The sequence below is a fragment of the Lontra canadensis genome, unplaced genomic scaffold, assembly GCF_010015895.1.
Source record: "Lontra canadensis isolate GAN:19392208 unplaced genomic scaffold, GSC_riverotter_1.0 scaffold179, whole genome shotgun sequence".
Classification (NCBI taxonomy): domain Eukaryota; kingdom Metazoa; phylum Chordata; class Mammalia; order Carnivora; family Mustelidae; genus Lontra; species Lontra canadensis.
In genome coordinates, this window is record NW_022631173.1 from 72995 (window position 1) to 95375 (window position 22381).

The following is a 22381-nucleotide window of genomic DNA, read 5'->3' on the forward strand; positions in this document are numbered from 1 at the left end:
AACAAACAAAAAAAAAAAGAAAAAAAAAAGAAAGTAAAACAAAATTCTTATTTCAGAAGTAATAGAAACTTAGAAAAGATAAAAAAAAAGTCATAATTCCATGATACAGAGGGAACAATTTGATCTTTATTGTGTATCATTTTTCTGTGAGTACACATAGTATAAATACAAATATGTAATATATGTAATATAATATACACATGTGTTTTGTGTATATATGTAACTTATTAATAAGCAGAAATGTACATAATTTTGTAACCCATTTTTTCTTTAATATGTAACAACTTTTAATGTTAGTAAATATTCTTCTATATCAAGGTCAGCAAACTTTTTCTGTAAAGGACTAAATAATAAATATTTTAGGCTTTGTAGGCCATACAGCCTCTGTTGTATCTACTCAACTCTGCCATTATAGTAGTTCAGAAGCAGCCACAGACCATATATAAACAAGTGGAAATGGTAGGGTTCCAATACAACTTCATTTACAAACACTGATTTTGGCCTCTGGGCTCTACTTTGCTGACCCTGGTTCTTCACCATCATTGTAATGGATGCATGGTATTCCATTTATTTATTTAAACTATTATTGGATATTAAGAATTGTGCCAATTTTGTGTATGTCTGATGATATACAAGGAGCAGTGTGAATGTCCTTATAGTTAAATATTGGGTTTTACACATATGATTATGTCCTTAAGATTAACGTATACACTGCTTCTGACATCATATCAAATTTTCTACTAAAATTCAAACTTAAAAATCAAAACATTTCTTATGTACAAGTATTTCTTGATTTACATAAACAGTCTTTAAAGTAATACATAAAATTGAACTTTATAAAATGGTTAGGTTAAAGTAAAATTCCTAAAAATCTTCTTATCATTGTTCAGTTATTTCTAGGATTGACTTTTGACTTAATTGGTGTTTTCTGTTGTGGAAAGAATTATAAATTGATTTACTTTATTTTAAAAGGAGGAAATTTTAAGAGCATTTTTTGAGTGACTGGTATATTTATTGCAGGCATTAAAAAACATTTGTATCTATTAGACCATTAAATAGTTCAAAAACTTTGCTCTCTTACTGTCTAGGACAAGGTTTTGACTGACTGATATGAGGTTAACCTCTTGCTATTTTTCCTTTGGGTCTTGTTTCAGCTGGCGTAAGAGTGACAAAAAACAACAACAACAAAAATGGTTACCTTTTCATTTGCTTCAAACATGGTTCTCTGATGTTTAGGAACATTTCTTCAATTTAGCTGATGTGTAGAGGTGTTTTCCAAGTTTACTTATTTATTTATTATTTATTTATTGTGACCAGTATATCATTTATTATAGATTTGCAGTTTTACTGTATTGTCCAAATATATGTTATACCCAGAAAGCAATCACATTTAAGGTAAGGCAGAAGAACAGAAGAATAACACAGATTTTTCAAGGATGAAGATTATTATTTCTCAATTATTTCAGTGCTATAAAGTCTGTAGTAAAGAGGTAGTGGAGTGTCTCATTAATTTCTTAAACTAACAATAATTGCTTTATCATTCAAATAAAATAGCATGTCTAGAATTTCTGTAACAAATCATTATTAATCATATTTATTCTCAGAAAGGATGTCTGCATTAGGCATAAATTCAAAGACCTTTAGAATGAGTATACTAGAGAGGCATGGTTACCTGGGAAAGCCTATGATTCACACATCCTAAAACAGTGCTTCTTAAACTTTGGCTTAGTAAGAATTACTTAGAGGGCTCATTAAAACACAGATTGCTAGGCCTCAGACTTTCCAACACACTAGGCCTGGGACAGGTCCCCCAAATTTTCATTTCTAGTTTTCAGGTGATAATATTTTTCTCCAGGTACCACACTTTGAGAACCACAGTTGTAGAAAAATAATTGTTCTATTTATTGTTGTTTATGGTTTCACCTTCTGCAATTTCATCGTTTCTCAAAACCCTTTTTTCCCAGAGAGCTCTTAAAATTTAGTATCTTTACTATTTGTGGAATATTCTCAGCTTTGCTCATCTATAAGCATTTTCTTAGCATTGTAGGAATTCTCTTTTAAAATCCAGGCTTAACCTTTAGCTGAAGATACAAATCTATTTTAATTTAATGATCACTTCAGTCACATTTTATATGATCTAACTTTGCAATTTTTTTTTTTTACCGTTTTCACCCACACCAACCTTTTAGGATAGGCACTTATGAATATAACCATGTTTCTAATGAAAGTGTTAAATCTTATCCTTGGGAGTTTTTCGGGATGGTTAAAATCCGTTTCCAAGTATATGCATTCAAATGTATTTCCATATTTGATTAGCTTTATTGTCATCATTCCCAGTAGTCTCTTAAAATGTTAATTGTCAAACTTCTTTGCTGACAAGTGAGAGGGAGAGTAAGTTTTTTAAGTATGGTATACAAAACAAAACTTAGTTACAGTTGTTGGAATGAAGAATTCAGTTAGAGCCAAAAGATGTTTTAAAGTGCAGAATACAGTCATTTCAAAGCCTGATTGAAAGCAGCTTCAATTTTATAGTTTTCTTCAAACAACATCTTCATTGTTTTCTGGAAAGATGGTATTTGAGAAAAAGAATTGTCTCGAGTTACTGTTTTTATGAGGAGAGAATTGCTGAGTCTTTTAAATGGTTAATGAGAAGAAGTAATAGTTAAACACTTGGAGCATTGATTTCTGATTTGAATTCTCCAACACAGGCCAGCCCTGAGGGAAGGAGAAAAAAAGCTTGCTAATTAACATTTGATTACTGATGCCACCTTCTCATTCCCCTTGCACCATCCGGTTTCAAGTGTTTTTGTTCAGGAAGGATTTTTAGGAGGCTTTTAACTTGCATCTTAGTAAAACAAATCCATCTGCAACTGCAGTGATGAGTATATAATATGTTCAAAAAAAAGAAGAAAAAGAAAAATCCTTAGATACGAAGTATGTGTTCAAAACCCAGTCTGGATCAGGAATGATTGGTTTTTTAACTATAAGCCTTTCAGAGCACCAAAGATTGCTAGGAAACTGGAAGGAAGCCTAGTCTGTATGCCTTATTTTGATTTAAACACCCACACACAAATACTTATTTGTTTAGTGCAGTTACTATTTAGTAAACTCCTAACCAGAGCATCATTTGATAGTGTGAAGAACTTGGAGTTCAAAGTTTGATATAATTAAAAATTGGATAAGTTCAGGTTCTAATAGAACCAAAGGCTTTTTCTTCTGAGATTGGTAAGAGAATGAGATAGTTGTCTGTTTCTGGGTGCTCTTTGGTAAGAGTTGTAATTTGTCATAGTATTCTTAATTCAGAAAAATTAGGAACTAGAATGCTCATAAATTTATAGCTGTTCTAATCCCATGGCAATTAAGTATTTTGTTTCTTTTTTTGCTGTATTAAAATGTTTGTTATGTGACGAATCCTGAGCCACATTTCAAAATTTTAAAGATGTTGACATAAATTAATGGGACTTTACAATTGTAAAACTTAGCTAGTAGTATTCTGGCAAAACCGTAACCTCACTGATAACATTTGGTTGATGGAATAGTTATTTGGGAAACCAACATGACTGGCTTTATTTTTAAATGAGATTTCATAAATGGAAACTGTTTTTTAGCCTTTTAAAAAATGTAGACTTTTAATATAATAAAAAGCAGAAGCTAAGAATTTCCTCATCTAAAAAAAAATTCACATAAATACTTATTATAAATCTATATTTCTTACCTGAAATTATTTGCAGTTTTCCTTTTTGATGTATTAACTCTTTACTATTTTTCTTCCATTTTCATTTTAAACTTTTCCACATTACTTGCTTGTCTTACATGTAGTTAGCTCTTCTTTTCCTGTTCCTAAGATTAATTCCCAATATTGTCATAAAATTTTAAAATTTTGAAAATCAGAAGTGATCTTGTTTTATTCTCTTCTAATATTGAGTAAACTAAGTCTCAGAGAGATTTCACCAACTTGCCCACAATAACAGCTGGGCAAAATTAGGATTAGCAATCTAGTTCTTTCCTCTCATTATGCCATAATACCTCAAACTTTGTGCCTTTTCTACTATCAGAATCTGCTTCCTACTATCAGAATCTGCTTTCTCTTAGGATAATACCGAAATGACATTTAAAATTCCCTGAAATGTTTTTCAGTAGTTTGATCAACATTTAGCACACAAGGAATGATTTTATTAAGGTGGACAAGTTTCTATTAAGTTTTTTATATTTCAGTTTGAATAGCTACAAACAACTCATTTGACCCTAATCTGAGCCTTAAAACTTAGCCTTTAGCAGAGTAACTTCCTAAGAATTTTTTTCCTAAGAAATTCTGATAAAATTTAACTAAAAAATAAAATAATTTGAAAATTCATGGAACTCAAAAGAAAACTGTAGGAGATGAAGATCTTACATAATTTTATATTGCGCATGTCATAATAAAAATGATCTTTTCCCCAGTGCTATATTTATCACTGAAAATAGCACATGAGGGAATATGAAGTTTGAAGTAAAGAGCGTTGCTTAGTTTTATACATTAATTATAGTATAATAAATAGATGTTTATTATGAAAAGCAAATAAATCAGTACTATATTCTATACTATTTCAGGTTAATCTAATTTTTTTTTTCTTGGTCACAAACAATTGTTTTATCTGAAGCAATGGGAAGAGATGAAACTATCCTTTTAGAAAATCTTGGAAACAAACTGAAAAGTGTGTTGTCAGTCTAGAATACTTGATCCATATACAGTATACTTTGCAACATAACTTTATGTTCAGCTGGTAATCAAAGCATTTATTAAATTTCTTGAGAACTAATTGAAACATTTGCATAGTTTAGCAGACTGAAATCTCATAGATTTAGAGCTTAATGCATAACCAGAATTGAAAAGATTATGAAGGTTCAGCATGTTATTGAGTCAATGCTGATCAAAGAAAATGTGTAAGACAAAAAGGCCCTTAGGAAATGTTACCCTGTGAAGTGCCACTTGTCCTTAACTGAAATTTAACACAAATCTCTAAAGATGGGACTCCATCAGAAGTAGCACAATAATGGCAGCTGGGTATGCCCGCTACAGTATCCCAGCTGGTATGTGTGTGTGTATGTGTTCTTTCTGCCTCTCTCAAGTGCTGTCAAATCTCTCAAATCAGTCTCTCAGGTTATTTCTCTTCCTCCCCGTCCCCCATCTCCCTTCCCTTTAGTCCTGCCTTTCTCCCCCCAGCCTCTCACTCTCCTTCTCTGTTTCTCCATCCTTCTTTCCTCTCTGAGAGAACTTGTGTTCTTCATTTGATTCCTGGTAACCTTAAATTCATCTGCATCATTTTATACACAGCTGTATTTTGTGATTCAGATTTCCTAGAATACTGATTTTTTAGAAGAATCATTTTTACTTTTGTGTACATTTAGGGTTTTTTCCTTCTCTACAAGATTGTGAAGTAAAATTTTAATTAAGTAAAACCGTCCATGAAGATAATTGAATTTGAATATCTCCATTAGTAAAACCATCTTTCATTTTGTGCTTTTGCTATCATTATCATTTACCTTTTTTTCATATAATGGTAAAATCTGCCAATGGTTACAACATTGATAAAACAGAGAATTACTTTTGAAAGACTAGTTTGTTTTCACTTAAAATGTTGTTGAGTGATTGTGGTTTAACACATGATTCTTTTCATTTAATCTCAGAAATTCTGCCAATTTAGTTTTTCCATTGGAACAATCAAACATTAGCCTAATATGCTTTCCCTAAAATGCTTTACGTTGTACTGTCTCAGCCAAGTTCTGCCCGCATTAACCAGTTTATTCTATGACAAGTTGCTTAACAGATGTCATTCTGGGAAGAACAATGAAGCCAAATACTTGTGCAATGGCTAACATTGCTCTAACTTTGATCACTTTTGTTCAGCACATCAGTCTGGCGTTGTGCTTTATACCAACATAACACTATAGCCAGAACATGCTTTTCAGGCTTAGAATAGCAAAGGAATGTTATTCAATTCAGTGTGGTTACAGATGAGTTAATGGAAGAAGAAAAATACTGTTTATTTCATAATACCATATTGTTGTGTTTTGGAATTAAGGTGGAATTTAAAGAATCCCACTCCAGAGTTATTTGTTTATATACTCAACCCATAGTATTTGTGTATACTCTTCAGTGCTGGGGTAGGCTTCCCACCTTTCCAACAGAGGTAAATATTTGCCTTGTCTTTTTCTATCCCCCTTCCCCAAATAGCTGAGGAAGCTTATCTAGACAACAGAATTCAAAAATAACTTTTAAGAAAGGAATTTTTTGTGTTGAGGCCTAAAGTCTCCTCATAATCCCTTTTCCGTCCTTTCCCTTTCTTTCATTAATATAATGCTTTGGGTTTATGGAACACCCTTCTTAAGAGCACTAATGTTTAAGCAGGACAAAATAGTCTTGGCTAGTGGAAGTGGTCAGAAGTTTGCCTAGTTGCATTTGGTTGAATTGTTGGGTTGATAATAACTAGTGAAAATTTCCAAACTTCATGCAACTGACCATAAACAAAATACTGCATGGTAGACTGGCCATTGCTAAGAACCTCTGAAGAAAAGTTGTTTGTTTGAATTGAGTGGGGATCAAGCCATGCCCCCAAGCTCCTCAGTTCTCACTTACTTAGTCTTTTTTCACAGGTGTACATTAGAGATAAAAATAGATTGAGTTCCATGTTTTGTTTTGTTTTGTTTTTCTTTTCCTCAGTGAATATATATCTCTGTTTCACTGGAAGGATAACTTAGATGTGTGTATGTATAATAAACAGTAATGTGATACAAGATGCTGTAATTGGACAACATGATACTTTCTTCTGCATTTTTAAAACATGAATGAATACCGCTTGTTTTCCATATCGAAACGGCATCACAGAACAGGTTATGTGCAACATTTCAATACTAGCCTTACTTGTTGCGTCAGGTTTCCCTTTACCTAACTTGAAGAGTTAGTTAAGATAGGTGATCTCTCTATTCTTAGGTCTTGTTTATTTTTTTAAATTAAATACATTCAGAATGAAATAGAATTTCTGTATCCTATTTGTAAGTAAAGCTGAAGACAGATATGACACCTCTTAATTCCTGGGTAACATAGAGTTTAACCTTCCAACACTTTATTTGGAGAAATTACTTATCTCCTGTCCTTTCAAAATGAGAGGTATAATGTTGCATGTTGAGGAAAGTAGTTTTTCATCTTTAACCATATTTAAAATGTATCATTACCCTATTTTCAGGAAGAGCCTAAATAGTATATTAATGGATGGCTCTCAGTTAATAAATATTCTGTTGGAATAGTTTTTAATTTGGGGTGATACCAAAGAATCTGTGCTGCTTTATTAAGTTTTTGTATTTTTGAAACTTACACCAAACAATAAAGATAACTTCAGGTTTTTCCTCCTGCCCTCTCCAAAAAATAAAACACAACAAACAACAAAAACTACATAGAAACTTGAAGTGTATCTTTTTTTTTTTTTTTTTTAAAGATTTTATTTATTTATTTGACAGAGATCACAAGTAGGCAGAGAAGCAGGCAGAGAGAGAGGAAGGGAAGCAGGCCCCCTGCTGAGCAGAGAGCCCGATGTGGGACTCGATCCCAGGACCCTGAGATCATGACCTGAGCCGAAGGCAGCGGCTTAACCCACTGAGCCACCCAGGCGCCCCGAAGTGTATCTTTTGTTTATTGCACATCGTGAGTCATTTAAAGATGTGATACATTATTAACATTTAAAATTATAGTCCATCATAGATGAACTGTGTACCTAAAGTTTCCTGACTAAAAAGAAACTTGAAGTCATCCAGGAACATAAAAACAATCGACAGAGGGAGATGTTTATTGAACCTTTATTTTACCTAGTTTTCATTGAGCATCTGCTTTTAAATTTGATTTAAATCTTTTTACAGAATTTTTGACTTTTGTTTTCCTAGTTTCAAATTTTTGTTTCAAATCCAGAAGAGAAAAGGAAATACATGAATATCACATAAGTGTCAATGATCATAAGTCGCGGGGAAAACCTTATTTTAATTGTGCTATCTTTTTCTTTGTATAGGTAAAGAGAAATGTGTATGACCTTACGAGTATTCCTGTTCGCCATCAATTATGGGAGGGCTGGCCAACTTCTGCCACAGATGACTCGGTAAGTGACAGTTGAGTTATCAGTTTTTTTATTCTGTTCTCTCTTTTGCCACTTTCAGTCTAATTGGTTGTGATAATAAGCAGAATCAAATGCTTTGAATGTTCCATTGAAAGAACTTTATATATCAAATAATGTCAAAATAAGGAGTTGTGATCATTTGAGTTCACTTGCAGAACAGTTATCATAAACCAAGTATATCAACATTCTTTTGGTAATATTATAGTGTCAATATCAGGAATTTGATGCTACTTGATTTAATTTTTTCCTTAATGAAAAGAATATATTTAGACGTTCCTAATGAAATATCCTAAGCACAAATTTTTTTTCCTAAATTACAGATGTCTCAAAATCAAGCTTACCAGTATATTTAATTTTAATTTTAAAACTACATTTCTCATAGTAGGTTGGTACTTTTTTAAAAAGTTAATTTTTATAGTAATATTAATGGCCCTTTTTTCTTAAACTACCCATAATTTTCACTGCCATAATAAGCTAGACGAAAAGATTTAGTCTGTCATTTTTACCTGTTACTATATCTATTTATGATGATTATCCTATTGTAAATTTTGGAAACATTTCCTGTCTCAGCTTAAACTCACTGTATTCAAGACTGTAATACTACCTGGTGTTGTATATAAGTCACAGCTAACACAAGAGGGAATCTCCATTAAGAGACTTGATTCTTTTTGCCTCATTATTCATATTTGCACCTTGTCCCAGAACCTGTGAAGTGATGCCTGCCCACACCTCCCTAGAGCAAATGTTGCCACATTGGCAGAATGTTGCCTTGAGCTGCATGATTTGATACAACAAAGATGTTTGGGGCCAGGCTGCTTTTAACTGGTGCCATAGCAGATCCACTAGCCCCAGTACTTAGGTTTTGGCAGAAATGGCTTATAACTGTAGTCTTCTAAGAAGATCCCAGCCAAAGAAATGTCATGAAACCTTTCTTTCATTAGGATTATAAAAACTCATAAAGCTGGTGCTTGTAATCTATATTGTTGCAGGCGATGGTGTTTTTTTACTTATTTAAATCACTCAAGTGGAGGCATCTGCTACAAAACAAGATCGTCCTCACAGCTTAGGGCATGAATTGGGTACAGCTGAGAAATGTCAGCTGTGTAAACAGCCTGAAATGTGTTACCAACAAAAATATAATTAATTTCTTTCCAAGACAGTGTGCCATAACTTAATGCTTAGAATGGTTTAACTTTCAGAGAAAGCACCTGAACATTTTCTTCCCAGTGCCAGAGTAGAGGATTGATTATAAAGGTCATGAAAAGTGAGGTTAGTTTACACTTTCCCTGCTCAATTGCAGATATTTGTGTGGCTTTGAATATATAGTAACTTTAGATACCAGTGGCTTCATGAATTTATGGAAACATCATAGATCAAGAAGTTAATGGATTTGAGATGATGCAAGTATTCTAAAATTAGATTGTGGCAAGGTTGCACAACTCTGTAAATTTACTAAAAATCATTGAGTTGAACACTTAAAAATGAGTAAATTTTATGGCATGTAAATTATACCTCAAAAGCTATTTTTTAAAAAGTTAATGTAGAGAACTAGATTAAAATACTTTAGCATTTACATTTTTATGTTGTATGAGAAATTTTTTGCAATAACACAGGAGATGTATTCTTTAGCGTACTTCTCATTAACCTTTGACTTAGCAAACAGGGCAAAGAAATAGACTTCTTATAATTAGATTCTTGTATAATCTTGAGTCTCTTACCAACATGATAGACTACACTCTTTTGACATTTTCAATGCTACTCAGTGAAGTCAACAGTCATTTAAAACATTGTTGTCCCATATCCCTTCAGAGTTAAAATATTTTCTTTGCTTGTAGCTGTACTTTAATGGAGTATGGGATACTGTATGAATTGTCAATAACTCTTTCAGTTCCTTTTGCACTCTTTCACCAGGGAAATAGGTATCTAAAGCTGCACCAGTAGGGGAATGTTTTCATGCTGTGACAGTTCAGCTGTGAGAACAAGGAGTTGTAAGTAGGCGAAATCTCATTTTACACTTTAACAAGGATGCTCTTGGTTTCCAGAGAGTAGAAATAATTTTAACACTCTGAATTATGTCTAGACTTCTTTTTTATTATAATGCAGACAATTTGAATATAAGTAGTTTTAAAAATTCCAATTTTAATAGTGCTTACACAAAGGAAGAAAAATCCTGCCTTTTTTCAATTAAAATTTTTTTATAGTTTAATATATTTTAATAGAAAACTTACAGGAACAGCACAGAAGAGAGACCATATTGAAACATATACTTGCATGCAGGACACCTCAGAAAAGTATAATGAATGAATGGAATCCACTGTATGATAAAAATGCTACGAACACCATTTACTTGCCATCATAAGAAAATTTACTCATTTTTTAAAAAATCCAAATGCTGGCATTGTGCAAAAAAAATTTAGTGGTTTTATTTATAATTGTTATAAAGTTGAGCTGCTGAAACTTGTTCACTGAAATATTTGACTTGCATTAATGGTTTACATCCCTCCATTTATAGTAAAAATTCACACACACATAAACAATGAATCTTGGAACACTGAAAAAATAAAAAATAAATTCACACACAAATGAAAATGGAAAAATTGCCAATACCTGATTTTTGTCTTCTGTTTTCCCACTTTCAGTCATATACCTAGGTATCTTTTGACCCCATGGAAAAAAATATATAACATTCAGAACGACCAATAACAGGAAGAAGATAATTTTTTTTTTTTTTTTTAAAGAATGAAATGCTTTCCATCATAGTGGGTTCTTAAGCACATTCTCCTTGTGTGCGGCATGCTAGCTAGATGTCTTTTGGCATAATTGTTACCCATTTGGCATGGATAGCACATATGTCGGTGTCTTCAAAAAGGCCAACCAGATAGGCCTCACTTGCCTCCTGCAAAGCACCAATAGCTGCACTCTAGAAGCACAAATCTGTTTTGAAGTCCTGAGTAATTTCTTGCACCAGCTGCTGGAAAGGAAGTTTATGAATCAGAAGTTCAGTAAACTTCTGATAACACCTAATTTCACAGAGTGCCATAATACCAGGCCTGTAATGATCAGGTTTGTTCCCCCTTCTAGGAGAGGGTGCATTCTTGCTAGTGGGTTTTGTATCCGTTGCTTCCTCAGTGCTTTACCACCAGTGGATTTGCAGTCCACTTTGTAGGAGCCATGGCATAGAGACCTCCTTACTTACCCCCCTTCTCCTTCAGCTAGAGGTGGGTGAGCTAGAGGTGGTGCAGCAATGGCTGCAAACACAATTTAATCCTTCAGGTTTAATCCTTTTTTATTGTGTACTATTTTTTCTTTTGAATTTACTGATGGGCTTCTATGGTTCCATCATTGGCTCAAGGAATGTTAACTCAGAATTTTAAGAAATTGGGAATTTTATTTTTTAAAGATTTATTTATTTGAGGTAGGGGAGGGATAGAGGGAGAGGGAGAGAGAATCTTTAAGCAGACTCCCCACTGAGCATGGAGCCCAACACAGGGCTCCATCCCAGGACCTTGAGATCATGACCTGAGCTGAAATCAAGGGCTGGACACTCAACAAACTGAGCCACCCGGGTGCCTATTGAGAAATTAGGGATTTTAGAATCAGTACTTTATGTATGTGTTAAGAATCAGAAAGCTGCATATTAAATATTTTCACATTGAAAATGAGATCATTTATAGGCAGAATCATCCCACAATGGTTCTTCTATAAAATAAAAACAAAACAAAAACCACACACATATCCCTCTTTCTTTTTCGTAGTTTTAAATAAAAAGAATTTGTGAATGTGAGTATGTTATCTACTTTGATCCTTGTGATGGAAACCATTTTCTTCTGTAACTTCTCCCTGATGCATTGGGTTTGACAGGTGTCAAATTATGGACATTCCCTTGCCACTGGATCCCTGCCCTCCATTTTACGGGAGCTGCTCTCTGAATAGACTCTCACAGTTACCACATACTTATTACACTATAATTACCTACTAAGTAAACTCATAAGCTTCCAATATAGTCATTCTATCCATTGTTGCAAGGTTAACATTTCTGAAGTCCAGAATGAATCACATTCAGCCTTGTTTACTTATCTTCAATGGGAACCCAATACTTGCTGATTTATGTACAGATTTTTATGCTGGCACTCAAAACCCTTCATTCTTTGATCTGAAATTTCTCTTCCAGGTTTATTTTCCCATATAGGTCCAGAATAAATGCTCAGTATATATTTCTCAATGATTGAATATGATAACATATATTTCTCAGCTTTAGCTAACTACTCATTTTTCTATTCTTGAAATATACGTGATACTCTGTCCTACTCTGTGTCAGTTAATCATACTATTCCTTCTGTCTGGAATACCTGGAGCAATAATTTCTTTCCTCCAAGACTTTTCTTTAAGAAACTTTGCCTATATGCCTCTTCCCAAGCCACATTCTCCAACCCTCTTAGAAATAAGTTTATATTTCTTTCTTCTATTTTTTAAAAGTCTTTCTTCTGTTTTTTAAAAAAGATTTATTCATTTATTTGAGAGCGCATGCATCCATGTGAGAGAGGGACAGAGGGAGAGAACCTTCAAGCAAAGTCCTTGCCAAGCATGGAGGCTGACAAGGGCTCAACCCCACAACACGTGAATGACCTGAGCAGAAACCAAGAGGGGGATGCTTAACTGACTGAGCCACCCAGATGCCCCTCTGTTCTTCTATTTAAATTATTTTAATTTTTCCTTCTTTGGTTCTTTCCTTCCTTTATTCCTCTCACCTGGTTCTATTACTTACCATCTGAATAACCAGAAGCAATTAACCTCTCTTGGTGTCAGTCTCTATAACTGTAGAAGAGAGATAATTGGGTATTGTGAAGATGGAAAGAGTCAGTGGTTACAAATATAGTTACTACTTAAGTTTATTTTGAAGATTAAAGTAGTCAATACAAGATAATGTCTAACATAGTTAACCTTTGGCTGTTACTGGTTTTTTTTTTTTTTTTTTTTTTTAATCTCTCTGTTCATTCACTTGACATTTGTAGAGAACAACTCTTATAGGCCAGTAAACATGCTGGCCCTAAAAGTTGCAAGAATAAGGTCCTGTTGTTCAGGTCCATTCCTCAGGGACTGCAAAATATAGTGTGAGACAGATGTATAAGCAATGACAACTGAAGTTTATGTAAATGCAGAGGGATCATTGAAGAGGAAGCAACCAGTTTTGCTGACAGATGGGGGTAGTGAAAAAAAGACTTCCCAGAGAAAGGGATATTTGATTGTATTTTAATTTGTATTATTGTATTTCTCTTTTATAAATTCTAAAAATTGAGAGTAAGAACAGTTGTCCTCATCTTTGTATGCTTTATAAGGATCAAACATAGAGTACATTCAGTCATTTGAATTGTTCAGAGCTCCACTAAGTTGACATCTGTGATAATAAACAACTAAATAATGAATTTATATGATTATAGTAACTTGATAAACTGAGAATCAGGTTTCTTTCTAATAAAAATTGAATTATCAAAACTCAATGTTTCGGGGTACCCGAGTGGCTCAGTGAGTTAAGCCTCTGCCTTCCGCTCAGGTCATGGTCTCAGCTTCGTGGGATGGAGCCCCGCATCAGGCTTTCTGCTCAGCAGGGAATCTGCTTCGCCCCTTCCCTCTGCCTGCCTCTCTGCCTACTTGTGATCTCTCTCTCTGTCAAATAAAATAAATAAAAAATCTTTTTTTTTTTTTTTTTTAAACCTCAATGTTTCTTTACTGGCAAGTAGAAAAACATAATTGGAGGGACAGGGTGACACCAAGTTGTTTCATACCAACATGTGCGTGTCTGTGTGTCAGAGCAGGGTAATCCAAGTTCATTGAATCGCAATATTGCTCTTATTTGGGTAGTTTACTTAAGGTATGAATTTCGGTTTCATCATCTGCAAAATGAGGATGCTCTTGATACCCTTGAAAGTCTATTGTGAAGATTAAATGGGTTAACATAACAGGTTGAAACATGAAATTGCCACTTTTAAAGAATGAAATAGTTGAATATTAACAATTCCAGTTGGTTTTACCTAATAGGTAAAGCACATAATATGCAGGGTTTGGCAATTACAACTGTCAGCCCAAATCCACTCAACATCTATTTTTGTAAATAATGTTTTACCGGAACACAGTCACACTCATTTGTATATGTATTGTATACAGCTTCTTTTATACTATTACTGACGGTAGGGGTGTGTGGTTACAACAAAACCACCTGCCTACAAAGCCTAAAATATCTACTGTTTGGACCTTTATAGAATAAGTTTGCCAACCCCTTGTGTAATGTCTGGCATTTAGTAGGCATTCAACAAACATTAGCTCTTTTTCCCTTGGGTAGGCACCTTCTTTATATCACATACACATGCAGAATCAGAAGCATTCTTTAGGTAGCTTCAGAGCCATTTTATGCTATTTAAATTACTCTGTTGGCCTGGCTTAGGTCAGACAAATGTAGGCGGTCTTTGAATGTCTTCACTGGCTCTTTCTTTATTTGGCAAGGTTATAGATAATGTTGCTTCTGATGGTGGTGAATCTCCATAGCTTCAGAGCATTCATTGCCCTTGTCAACATATAGAGTCTTTTACAAATAACACAGGCAAAGACTAAACAGCCAGAAAGAACAGCTTTAAAAGCAGAAGAAAGTTTGATTTTAAAAGCAATGAAAAGTTGTGAAATGGACTATACCCTGAACAGAGAGTGAGAAATTCGGGAGGATGGATGAAACATTCAAGGGACATATTTACCCAGTAAATATGAGGGCAAACACATGGAAGCAAGACATCCCCCAACAGGAAATTTACAAGCACTATGATCTGATGCTGTGATTCTTGATTTCAGTTAATTAAAATCCCAAACGTGTAGACTACTGGTTCTGCCCATAAAAAAGTAACTGCTATGAAAATGTTCTTCTTTCTATAAACAACTAGAAGACTGGTTAAAATATATGGTATATAACTGTTTTCAGATATTAGACAACAGGTAGTGCAGGACTCTGAAGAAGGAAATACATGAGCCCCATGGTCATCTTACATTCTGCCTGTAGGCAATTTCTGGATCCCCAAGTAGGGAGAAGAAACCAAAGCAGAACTTGCTATTTTATTGAGTTTGAAGAGACAGAGTGTTTAGGGAAGTCAAGGCAGCTAGACTTTTTGCAAGATAGAGTACTAACAGAGGAAAAACTCTAGAAATCTACATAGTGTCCCACATGGCGTTTAGCTGAATACCAACCTGTGCATGCATAGGGTGAAATTCCAGGAGGCTGGATAATGAAAGACTGCCAGGAAAAAGAACAATTAACTGAGAGCTATAAGGCAAACAATTCTGAGCTCTCGTGGAACTGAGAAAAATCTGAGCTCCCACCAGCCATAGTAGAGACACCTCATTGACTACCTGGGGCATTCAGGAGATACCCTCCAGAAGAGTCACACCTTAATGGAATGAACAAACAACCCCTAGGGTGAAGACTACTCTAGGACTGCCATTTTACGTGCTTAAAAAACAACCTTCAAAAGGAACAAGTTGATTAACAAATTAGCAAATTGCCTCTAAGAAACAGAGTCTAGCATCCAGTCAAAAGTTACTATGCATATGAACAGCAGGGAAACCTAGCTCACAATCAGGAGAGAAATTAGTTAAAAGAAATAGAAGTGACTTAGATAATGAAATTAGTACATTGGGACCTCAGCTATTTTAAGTATTATGAATATGCTCAAGGATTTAAAAACATGAACTTACTGAGGGGAGAATAGAATATATAAGATGGAATAATATATCATTCTAGAGATAATATAATATCTGAAATGACAGTTTCACTGGATGGCTTAATAACAGATTAGAAACTGCCAAAGAAAAGACCAGTGAATTTGAATATATAACATTAGAAACTATCTAAGTTGAAGGACAGAAAGAAAAAAAGACAAGAATAAATGAACAAAGTATCAGTGACCTCTAGGGCAAAATCAAGCAGTCTAGCAAACAGGCAGTTGGAATCCTCAAGGGAAAGAAAAGATTGGGGAAGGAGGTCAAGACAAAAATTATTTGAAGAAATAATCTCTAAAGTTTTTCCGTAGTTGATGAAAACCATAAAACTTACAGCTCCAAAAAGCTCAATGAACTCCATGAAAGATAAACACAAAGATTTCTACACTAAGGAGTATCATTGTCAAATTGCTGAAAACAAGTGATAATGAGAAAGAAATTTCAAGGAGAAAGAAAAAAAACCACGGATTACACAAGGGAACAAATATAGATGCTAGATTTCTCTATAGAGAAAAATGAGAGATAAGGGTATAGAAGATTTGAGCAACACTCTTAACCAAGTTGACCTGATTGAAATTTATAGACACCTTACTAAACAGTAGCAGAGTACACAGTCTTTTCAAGTGTACATGGTATGTTCACCAGCATAGACCATGGCTTGGACCATAAATAAAGTCTTAATGAATTTTAGAGGACTGCCATCAAGTGTGTTATATCTGACCAAAACAAAATTAAATTGCATATTTTATAATTTATGTAATTTATAATTTATGTAAGTTATCTTTATTCTTTTACAGAGTGTTTAGTAGTTTGTTTCTTTGTATGTCCAATATAATCAACAAAAAAGCTACTAAAAGTGACAAGTGAAATTAACAAGGGCAGAGCCTACAAGATAAATATACAAAAAAAGAAAACAAAAAAAACCTTACACGACACCAAAGAGAACATCAAAGATGGAGTTTTTGAAGTATTATACCACTCATGATTCCACCCAAAAACATGAAATACTTAAGGATAAATCTGACAAAATATATGCAAGATTTGTACACTGAAAACTACAAATTACTGCATAAAGAAATAAGTTATACCTTGGAGATGTCATAGGTTTGGTTCTAAACCACTGCAGTAAAGCAAATATAGCAATAAAACGAGTCAAATGAATTTTTGTGTTTCATAGTGTACATGGAAGTTATGTTTACATCCTACTGTAGTCTGTTACAATATACATACCTTAATGTAAAAATACTTTATTGCTGGGGTGCCTGGGTGTCTCTGTCATTAAGTGTCTGCCTTCAGCTCAGGTCGTGATCCCAGGGCCCTGGGATCGAGCCCCACATCTGGCTCCCTGCTCAGTGAGAAATCTGCTTCTTCCTTCCCACTCCCCTTGCTTGTGTTCCCTCTTCGCTGTACCACTCTCTGTGTCAAATAAATAAATAAAATCTTTAAAAAATACTTTATTGCTTAAAAAAAAATGTTAACCACCATCTGAGCTTTTAGCAAGTATAAACTTTCTGCTGGTAGAGGGTCTTGCCTTGATGTCAATGACAGCTGACTGATTAGGATGGTGGTTGTAGAAGGTTGGGTGTGGCTGGGGCAATTTCTTAAATTAAGACAACAATAAAACAATAAAACTTGCTCCTCCTTTCATGGATGATTTCTCTGTATCGTGCGATGCTGTTTGTCAGCATTTTACCTATGGTAGAACTTCTGTCAAAATTGGGGTCAGTCCTCTCAAATTTTGCTGTTATTTTATCAACTAAGTTTATGTAGTATTCTAAATCTTTTCTTGTCATTTTAATAGTCTTCATAGCATCTTCACCAGGAGTTGATTCCTTCTTAAGACCATTTCCTTTGTTCATCCATAAAAAGCAACTCCTCATCTGTTCAGGTTTTATCATGAGATTGCAGCCATTCAGTCACATCCTCGGACTCTACTTCTAATTCTAGTTCTCTTGCTCTTTCCACCCCATCTTGTGGTTCCTTCCCCCACTGAAGTCTTGAACCCCTCAAAGTCAGGCATGAAGTTTGGAATCAACTTTTCCCAAACTCTTGTTCATGTTGATATTTTGACTTCTTCCCACAAATCAGGAATGTTATTAATGGTATCTAGAATGGTGAATTCTTTCCAGTTGTTTGATCTGTTTTGCCTAGAGCCATCAGATAAATGACTATCTGTGGCAACTATAGCCTTACAAAATGAATTTCTTAAATGATAAAACTTGGAAGTCAAAAGGACTTCTTGACTCATGGGCTGCAGAATAGATGCTGTGTTAGCAGGCATGAAAACAGCATTACTGTTGTTGTACATCTTCATCAGAGCTCTTGGGTAGCCAGGAACATTGTCAACGAGCACTAGTATTTTGGAAGAAATCTTTTTTTTTTCTGAGCAGTAGGTCTCAACAGTGGGCTTAAAATATTAAGTAAACCATGTTGTAAACAGCTGTGTTCTCATCTAAGCTTTGTTGTTTGATATGAAGAGTACAGACAGAGTAGATTTAGTGTAATTCCTATGGGCCCTAGGATTTTCAGAAAGGTAAAAAGAGCATGGACTTCACCTTAAAGTCACCAGCTGCATTAACTCCTTGCAAGAGTCAGCCTGTCCTTTGAAGCCTTAAAGTGGGCACTGACTTCTCCTCTCTAGCTATGAAAGACTTAGATGGCATCTTCTTCCAGTATAAAGCTGTTTAGTCTATGCTGATAATCTGTTGTTTGGTATAGCCACCTTCATTAGTTACCTTAGCTAGAGCTTCCAGATAACTGCTGCAGCTTCTGTATCAGCACCTGCTACTTCACCTTGCAATTTCATATTATGGAGATGGTCTCTTTCCTTAACCCTAACAAACTCACCTCTGCTAGCTTTCATTTTTCTTCTACAGCTTCCTCACCTTTCTTAGCCTTCACAGAATTGAAGAAAGGACTGGATTAGAGTTTGACTTAAGGGAATGTTGTGGCTAGTTTGTTCTTCCACCCAGACCACTCAAACTTTCTCATCATTCATATATTCTCTGGAGTAGCACTTTTAGTTTCCTTCAAGAGCTTTCCCTTTGCATTCACAACTTGGCTAACTGTTTGGTGCAATAGGCATAGTTTTTGGTTTATCTTGGCTTTCAACATGCCTTCCTCACTAAGCTTAATCATTTATAGCTTTTAATTTAAAGTGAGAAGCATGCAACTCTTCCATTCACTTGAACACTCAGGGGCCATTTTAGGATTATTAATTGGTGTAATTTCTGTATTGTGTCTCAGAGAATAGGGAAGCCTGTGGATAGGGAGAGAGATGAGGAAAAGCTCATTGGTAGAGCAATCAGAACATACATAACATTTCTCAGTTAAGTTCACTGCCTTATATGAGTGTGGTTATAAAACAATTATAATAGTAGCATCAAAAATCACTAATCATATATAACCATAATGGGGTACCTGGGTGGCTCAGTAGGTTAAGTCCCTGCCTTTGGCTCGGGTCTTGATCTCAAAGTCCCAGGATCGAGCCCCATGTCAGGCTCTCTGCTCAGCAGGGAGCCTGCTTTCCCCCCCGCCCCGCTTGCCTACTTGGGATTTCTCTCTCTGTCAAATAAATAAATAAAATCTTAAAAAAATAACTATAATAATAATGGAAAAGTTGGAAATACTGCAAAGGAGAGGGAGAGAGAGTATGTTAAACAGGCTTCACGCCCAGTGCAGAGCCTGACACGGGGCTCAGATCTCATGACCCTGAGATCATGACCTGAACTGAAATCAAGAATCAAGTCACTCACAATGAATCTTAGAACACTGAAAAAAATAAAATAAAATTAAGATGTTTAAAAAAAAAAGTCACTTAACCAACTGAGCCACACAGGCATCTGTAAGTTCTGTTTTTAATAGTGGATTATGATGAATATGCTGGTTTAAAACCATAAGTGATAAATGAGAAGGCAAAATGCAGACCCATTATTCATCTCCAAATCTGCTCCCTCCCTAAAGCCATGGACCTTATCTTGTACCATGCTATTTCTTGTGTTCCATGTTTCCCAAGATAGTTTCAATTTTTAAATATCTAAATTTTTTCTAGAATTGCACTAATACTGGTTTGAAGTGTAACAATTATTCAATAAAATGTGAAAAGAGAAAAACAAAATTTTTCTTTATTTTCCTTTTAGATTAGTGTTTGTGTCTTTAAGTATAATTGAATTTTTGATTTTCACTGTAGCACTTTGGTTTGTATATGTATGTGTTCTTGAATAATAGCCATATGATTAATGTGGCAGGGGATGTTCAGCAATACTCTTTTGCTACCCACAGTTGCTTAATATAGTGCTAGATAAGCATATTAAGAGACACTTACATAGTTATTTTTAGTTTACAAAGCCTATTTCATATACATGATCTCATTTGAGCCAAGTAGTAAATTATAAGTAAAAATTTTTTATAGAAAGGGTATACAGTAGAATACATTTGGTATTATGAATTTCTTTAGTGTTACTTCAAACCACTTCTTCCTTCTAACTATACCTTAGAGTAGTGTTTTTTTTTTTTTTAAGATTTGATTTATTTATTTGACAGAGAGAAAATCACAAGTAGGCAGAGAGGTAGGCAGAGAGAGGGGGAAGCAGGCTCCCTGCTGAGCAGAGAGCCCCATGTGGGGCTCTATCCCAAGACCCTGAGATTATGACCTGAGCTGAAGACAGAAGCTTACCCCACTGAGCCACCCAGGCGCCCCTCCCTTAGAGTAGTTTTAATAATGAATTTGTTTATATACACTTTGATCTTTAAGACTATGAACTCTTTGAGGGCAGGAAGCAGATCTTATTCATCTTTGTGTCTCAGGTGCCTAGCATCGCCCCAGCATAAAATACAGTAAGTGTTTCATGTGTTTATATTAAATGTAACTCTGAAAAGTCAAGTGATTGGCTCTAGATTGCAATAAATAACTGCTAGCCCGGTACTCTAATACATTTTACTGCTTTCTTCAGAGGTTTCACTGCTCTTTTTCAAGAAACCAAGCTCTTTTCCTCTGTTACTGAGAAAGGTCTTATTGGAACCCTTGTACTTGACCCTATTCTATAACTGAGAAACGAAAGGTTGTTTATAATACATATGTGCACTACTTAATCTCTGGCATTTGTGTTTGCAAGTTAACATGCTGTCTATTGCATTTGAACAGCTGTAACATATGTGATAAGATTTCTTAATAAGTCATTTTCTTGAGCAATGGAAATATGAATCTGGAGAATAATGTTCCCAGCTTGTTAAATCATGCTTTTAGACTCTTGGGTTTTAAATAATCAGTTGCCTATAATTCTGTTTGAGAAAGGTAGTGAAGATAGCATTGTAACCTGTTTCAGAGCTAACAGAGATTCCATGGCATTTTTTGATGTGCAAAGAAAAGGGCTATTTGCAACTATGTTCAGTTTGCTAAATTCCTATAAATTTTCCAACAGAAAGAGAAGGCTTAAAATGAAAATTTATGCATGATAAGTAGCTTTTTGAGTTCAAGGTGACTTAATCAATAGTCATATCAATTGCTGGCCCACATCATGACATTGTTTAATATTCTACATGTATAATATATAAGGGTTTTTTTGGATAAACATCTACAAGAGATTGTTGGTCCTGATTGTTCCCACAGCCAATGAAAGTCTTTTTGTTCTTTTATTGTATGTTTGTTGACAGTTGTGATCAACACGGAATGAACTGCTTTACAGTTTATTACTTTCAAAGTACAAATTTGAATGCTGTGGATTCAGATGTATAAAAGAGATAAAATTACAGACAGCTTTGAGTGGCAGTTACATATCAAACCTCACGGGGGTTTGACAGGCAACGAATATCGTTATTAGACGCTTTTTCCATAATTGCTGACATTTATCCAGTGTTTCACAGTATTTGCTAATGTATTAATGCAGTCAATCTCTGAGAGGCTGCACATGCCTTTTTAGCCCTGGCTTTTATGGGATTCTGAAATTCATAGACCCACAGATACTTATTCCCTGCTGGTTGCCGTAGTGACAGAGCTCAGAGATAAGCCAAGACAGAGCCCTTTTGTGATTGCTTTTCAGGTGACATTCAGCGGCAGCTTGAGTAGAGTGTCCTTTTATAGTTCCTGTAATTCAGAAAATGATAACAGCTTTCTGCTGCTTAGAAGGGAAGTCTGTGGACTGCTCCCGGTGGGATTTCGGTTTGCTGTGCCACTTCATACCAACACCAGCCTGATAAAGTTCTTATTATTGTGGAGATTTCGAAGTGCAAGGGGACTGAATTAATTATGACAGGTTAGAAAATACAGGACTGATACTACAAATAAAACTTTAAAGAACCAATACATGTTCTCCAACTATAACAAATTAATTTGGATATTTTAAGTTATTAATGATTATATAGTTGGGCACTTGCTTAATAAGTAAATGCATCTGACTTCTAAATTGCTGGTGAACCATGCTAGCCATTCCATCTCAAAGTTTAGAAGCTATCTTCCATTTATGTGTATCATTTTCTCATTTTGA

At 34.7% G+C, this 22381-nt stretch overlaps 1 protein-coding gene and 1 pseudogene across 1 annotated transcript in view; one reads left to right on the forward strand and one right to left on the reverse strand.

Moving 5' to 3' along the window:
* FAF1 (Fas associated factor 1) overlaps positions 1-22381 on the forward strand; it is a 278132-nt gene that overhangs the window by 67249 nt on the left and 188502 nt on the right. Inside the window, exon 3 of the mRNA XM_032846635.1 lies at positions 8037-8123. Within this exon, the coding sequence (XP_032702526.1) occupies positions 8037-8123 (87 nt within the window). The remainder of the gene's footprint in view (positions 1-8036; positions 8124-22381) is intronic.
* LOC116860573 lies at positions 10909-11314 on the reverse strand (annotated as a pseudogene).